Source organism: Hippocampus zosterae, chromosome 8, assembly GCF_025434085.1.
Source record: "Hippocampus zosterae strain Florida chromosome 8, ASM2543408v3, whole genome shotgun sequence".
Taxonomy (NCBI): Eukaryota; Metazoa; Chordata; class Actinopteri; order Syngnathiformes; family Syngnathidae; genus Hippocampus; species Hippocampus zosterae.
The window spans coordinates 20,478,717-20,484,854 of record NC_067458.1 but is presented as its reverse complement, the minus strand read 5'-3'; the positions used below and the strand labels follow the sequence as shown (position 1 = coordinate 20,484,854).

At 43.3% G+C, this 6,138-nt stretch overlaps 1 protein-coding gene across 1 annotated transcript; it reads right to left on the bottom strand.

Annotated features, from left to right (window-relative positions):
• Positions 1 to 1,199: 1,199 nt before the first annotated feature.
• LOC127606104 (GTP-binding protein REM 2-like) lies at positions 1,200 to 6,138 on the bottom strand. The gene is made up of 6 exons (XM_052074137.1): positions 6,021 to 6,138; positions 5,807 to 5,867; positions 4,248 to 4,578; positions 4,100 to 4,173; positions 2,823 to 3,000; positions 1,200 to 2,274 (listed from the first exon to the last, which is right to left on the bottom strand). The coding sequence occupies exons 2-6, from the start codon at positions 5,858 to 5,860 to the stop codon at positions 1,979 to 1,981; spliced, it is 933 nt and encodes a 310-aa protein (XP_051930097.1). The 5' UTR covers positions 5,861 to 5,867; positions 6,021 to 6,138; the 3' UTR covers positions 1,200 to 1,978.

Below are 6,138 nucleotides of genomic sequence, written 5' to 3'. Positions count from 1 at the left end.
CTCAGGTAACGACCAATTATGGCTCACCTCTTTTCTGGGATTGGTCATGTGACGCACAGATTGGTGCTGGATTTGGGGAAAATGTATATATATATTCCTGTACGTACGAATTTCAACAGTGAGTTATTTGGTCTCATCCAATTGCAAGCCTTCATCTCCTCCACAAGAGGGAGCTGTTTCCCAAGTTTTCAAGCACTTATTTTACACTTTCGGTCATTTGCAGTAGTTTGCAGCCAATGAGTTAGAAACACTTCATGCCACTTTTACTGTCTATAAATATATGTGTGTGTGTTTAATTCCGATATATCACAGCTCTGCAATGCTTTGCTGACAACAAACAATAATGGGTTAAATGACCGGTGATGTTCCAAAAATCCTGGTGCACGTGTGGGTGGAAGAGGTGGGAGGATAGCAGATAAGGCCAAGAAGAAGAAGAAAAAAAGGAGGAAAAAAAGGCTGCCGGCTGAAATTGCGAATGCATAGCAGCAGTGGAGGAGGTAAGAGTGCCGTGATGTCATCACCGCAACGCGTGTTATGATGGGTCCGCGTCTCCTTGACGACCGTAACGTGGCAACAATGCCTCAATGTACAACGAGGCACATTTTCTCCCTTATCCTCATTTTATCTCTTTGCTTACTATTCAGTGGTTCCCCTCTCGCCCGCCATCGCCATGGATACCACAATGAGAGTAAATGAATCACCAGCGTGGTATCCCTCCTTTCGAATGACTTGTGAGTATTGTTTTTTTTTGTACAAAATATGAGTGGATAAATAGAACACACATGACTTTACGTTTCCATTTAGCACATAGATGTCAAACTTAAGGCCTTCTGTTTCATTTTAAGCTTTGCCCCAATTTTTCCTTCACTTGGATTCAAAATGAGCACATTTTTATGGATTATGATGGGGCCATTATTAGGGTTCCCCCGCAACATATTATTTAAGGGTGTTTGGTAAAGGCTAGCGAGGCCTCAGAATAACTGATCTGCATTTGTAACTTCAGTTCTCATATTTTGTTCCGTGAAATAAATTGTTCCTTTCAAAGCTCATCACAACCTCTCCCAAATGGAGCTAAAGCAATAAGAAAGTCATCAATTAGCATTTTCATAGCCACATAATTCACAGTGCTCAAACTGTTCCTGCTGCCCTTGTCTGCAAGCCATTATTCTCATAAAAAGATGTTACGCTTTCCCACAAAGTAAAGATTTTAGCCGTTGCCGTTTTATTTTAAATGGTATTAATTCATTCATGTATACACAAATCATACGGATATTTGTTTTTGTATTTTCCTCCATTCCATTCTACCAAATGTGAACCAAACCAAAACTTAAAACCATGATAGCAAGTCCTGATTTTTGACATCCCGATACACTCTTTGCCGTACATCTACAGTGAATAAAAAAAGTCTACACACCCCTCTTCAAATGTTAGGTTTATGTGATATTAAAAAAAAATAGACTAAGATAGAAACATTTCAAAAATTGTGTGCTGGGGTGTGCCAGCAATGTATCTCAGTTCATTTTGTTATTAGCTCAGCTAATAGAATTTTTCTTTAATCGAGTTAGACAAGTAGGTCGCAATAATGGTGTCATTCTTTATTTTACATCGCATTTGAGGAGGGGTGTGTCGACTTTTTATAGTCACCTCTGGAGGTTACGTTGCATTAATTTGTTTAATTCTGAACGCAGCCACATCCCCGGTTCCAAGAGGGTGTGCACACTTATGCAAACACGCTACCTCACTTGTTTATGTTTATTTCCCCTCTCTTAAAGGAATTCCGTTCCCCATTTTTCAGTGCAGTTGTACAGGTTATATGTCACGTGACTTTTCTTGGGCTCATTTTTCTACGGTATCTCCCAAAAATCTGGCATTTGGAAAAGTATCTGTGGACTTATTATATTGACCGCACGTTACCTGCCCAGCTGAGGCCAACCCCAACTCCAAAAGTGTCCCGCGCAAATTTCTGCGTCATTCCTCATCACAGGGCCCCCAGGTCGTGACAGGAACGCGATTTCTGCCGCAGGAAGCGGCCGGAGTCCCCACGTTCGCGTTGGTACCGCGGAACCAGGCTGGACAGAAAGCGCTTGGCTCGTGAGGTGATGCTCTCCCGCTGGCCCCCGGCAATCATGTCCTCCGGGCTCGTCCCCGGGGGCCACGGGGGCTGACCCCGGGCTAGCCGCACGACGCACTCAAGTAGCTCTGGGGTGCGGTGGTCCAGAGAGGCCGAAATCTCCAGATAGAGGCAGTTGAAGAGGGCCGCGCTGGACATGGCCTCTGAAGGGGGCGGAGCCACACAAAGAAGGAGTTTTTCAAGATATGAGCGAGGGAAAACAAATGATAAATGATGATAAATGACGAATTTATGAAAACAGGATATCGTTATCGTCAGTTATCCTGCTTTTTACTCCTGTACGTAGTGTGGAACTTGTGTCTTGAACCTGTGCCTTAAAGGGGCGTGGCTTAGACAGTCTGTTTCTGAGAAACTGGGCATGACTAGTGGCCTGCGGCGGATGTGTGAAAGTGTTTGATTTTGTGTGTATTTGTGTTGGTTTCCCCAATTCAGGATAACTGCCACCTTCCACAATAGAAAGAAATAATAATAATGGCGGCAAAGCCCTACTTTTTTATTAGACAGTGCTATGGCCTGACCAAATGAAGCTCCTGCCGATCACGTCAACACATTTCCTTGGAACCGCGATACCGCAAGATGGCTCCAAAGCACTATTTTTACATTAGACATGGCTTTGGCCTGATTATAATAGAAAAAACAAAAAACAGCAAAGCGCAAATACGCGAGGTTCCGCTGTACTCGTTCGTCTGACCTTGAGAGGTGACCTCTCGGGATCGAACCAGGTCGCTTTTGTTGCCCACCAGGATGATGGGAGTCTGCGGCTGGGTCTCTCGCAGGAGGAGGCGAAGCTGCGCCGTACGGTGGAAACTGCGCCGATCGGTCACCGAGAACACCAACACGCACGCTTCGCAGCGCAACGCCGACAGGTCCTGACCACACACACGCGTAAATGCATTTAATCTACTGGAGGGGAGGAATGAATCTCACAATCGAAACACGACGCCCTGTATGGTTCGTGCTGTTAGTGCCGCACTCCCACTGGAATTCGACACCTTGATACAGTCATTTCGCACATCTGTGGGCAGCCCGGAGAGACACACACACACACACACACACATACACACACACACACACATTTGAGTCATGCCTGAGGGAAAAGAGAACACGCAAAACAAATGATATAATGAGCACACCGGGTCGTCACGACGCGGCCTCTGTTTTGATCCGTGCAGGAGAAATGCAGCAAACGATGCGTGTGCATATCCACACACACACAATTATGTCTTTGGGACTCCGATTTGCGACTTTTGAGACATTTGACGATATTTTTCATCGGGATTCACTCGATCGATAACACCGGCCAACAACATATTTTAAACTGAGATGGCTTGATGTATTAGATCATTTAAAATAAATGTACAATTCATCAATGAATATTTTTTTAAAATAATTGAAAATGAAAAATGCATTTTTGTTTTTCAAATGTACTTTGAAAAAGGAAGATTCAGATACTGTTTTTAAATATTAAAAGAATCTTTTAAGTCTGGATAAAAAAAAATCTCTAATATGAAAAATGATTTTCTATGATTTTGTTTTAAAGGGAGGAAATTTCATCTTTAAATTATAAGATACAATAATAAACCCTTTATTGTATTGTAATTGCTGTATGTATCGTTTTATTGTTGTTATTTTGAATAAAACCTAATGTCAATAAAGTCTTTTGAAAATATTTCCAAATGTTTCGATTATTTGAAAATCATTTCGGTTTTCAGTACCCCTTATTCTAATGAGGGTCACAGAATTTTTCTCATTTCGATTTTCTTTTCTCCCTAATGTAGAAAAATAAAATAAAATATATTTTATTTATTATTTTTATTATAATAAAAATATATTTTTGTAATGAAATAAATTTTTTTGTTTAATATATATTATATATCAATTTAGTGTCTATGTTTACCCTAAATGCAATGACTCGGGATAAGCATGCACGATGAAGAAAAAAAAAAAGCGTGGGCGTGTTTCTCTCACGTGTCTCCAGTTGTCATAGATGAAAATGGTGCTCTCCTCGTCGTCCACGGTGACGACGCTCACGTGACCCTCTCCTGACGGCAACGAGAGCACAGATTAGTCCCGAGAAGCGCAACGAGCCACCCCCAAGTCGAGCAAAACAAACAACCGTCAGAATCCACCGACGCCGTCCTGTCTCCGTCCCCCGCTAGGGCGAAGGCCAGCGATGACTTCCCCACGCCGTTCTGTCCAAGGAGGGCTATTCTCAGGGGGCCGCCGTCGGGCCTTCCCTCCGCATCCGCCTCCTCCGCCGATGGTGCTGCGTCATCCGGGGCCAGGCTGAAGCGGATGGGCGGCGAGGCGGAGGCTCCGCAGGCGGCTTCCGAGGACCAGTCGCAGTCGTCGTGCACGGCCTCTTCCCGCCTGAGCTGGTGCTTGATGGGCAGCGGGGTGCTGCCTCGCCGGATGGTCGGCGTGCTGGATAGGGTCATGGGGTCACACTGGAAGGCATGTTGAAAGCAGGGAGCCGTTTTAGGTCACCGAAGGGGGCGTTCAAACCGTACACGCCTACTCGGTCAGGCTGCGCACGGTGAATTCTACTTGCCAGCCGGTGAGTCAGTACAAGAAAAAGTTGGCAACCTATTAATTTAAGAAGGAAACCTATTTTTGAATCATTAAAAATAAAAAGGATTCTGAGTGGCGGTGAACTGAACAACAAACAGCCATTTGGCTGATACTGATTTGGCCATTTGGCTGATACTGATACTAATTCCAGAAAAAGAGTTTCTTGCCACCTGTTCAAGTTGAAGATAATTGTAAGCACGTGCTATATTCAAAATCATTATGCGAGCGAGTAAAAGCAATGGATAAGACAAAAACATTTGCACAGCGAAACATACTCGATCCCTCTGTGTATACATATAATCTGTATACAAATCACCAACAAACTTATGATCTCACAATTCATGCCCGAAAGATCTCTATTATTAAATGAACCAACAGCCGTCACTTCCCGTTGGCGCAAAAAGCAGGATTGAAAAAGGATTTCACATTGAATAGTCCTCAGCAAAATTTTAAGCTTTACTTGAAATACTCGTTTTTGCTCTTCTTTCGCGTCTAGTGTCAAACATAATAGTGTGTCAACATCTAGTGGCCAACTGTGGAATTACACCCCAAATAAACGATATGTGGCCGAGCAAAACAAGGTTACAGTGGATCCCTGCAAACGTGTGGCTCGACACCCACATATTTGTTCAAAAAAAAAAATTCTGTTTATTTATTTTATCTGTGTTTTTTAAATTTTCTTAAAAATATATGCATGAATGTTACAGTTTTTATTTTTCCCAGGGCATTTCATTGGAAAATTAATTATATGCATATTTTCTCACAAGTTGGCCCCAGATCCCTATTCCCTATTTACCGTACATAAACATTTATGAAGTTCAACGTCATACAGTGTTGGTTTTCCACGTTAAATTATACATTACAAATTTGGTTGTGGTGTTGCTTGAGGAAGGTTGAACAGGTGAATTAATTACATTTTCACTCATTTCATTATATATCGCTAGCTATACATAATGATATAAATGTAATTATAGCTACAACTATAACTACAGTGTAACAGATAGATAGATCGATAGATAAACACACACACACACAGTACACACACACACACACACACACACACGAGCAGCATCTAATTGACTTGTTTGTTGATCGTTCCTCTACCTTGAGGGGGTCCTCCTCGATCTTGAGTTCGTCTTGGGGCACATCTGTCGGCATCTGCAAGCTGAGACAGACGCTGGATGAAGAAACGGTGTGGGGCAGGGAGGGGGTAGGGGGAGGGGAGACACAAGCAAGCCCCACCCCCGCACCCCAACGCCCCATCACATATTGCCCCCCCCCCCTTCCCCCACCCACTGAGCACCTGAGCCCTGCTCACCTGTCACGCGTCTCTCTGCAACTACACTAAGACGATGTTAGAATTCTCTCTCTCTCTCTTTCTCTCTCTCTCTCTCTCTCTCTCTGTCTCTCTCTCTTTCTCTTTGAGTTGACCTTTC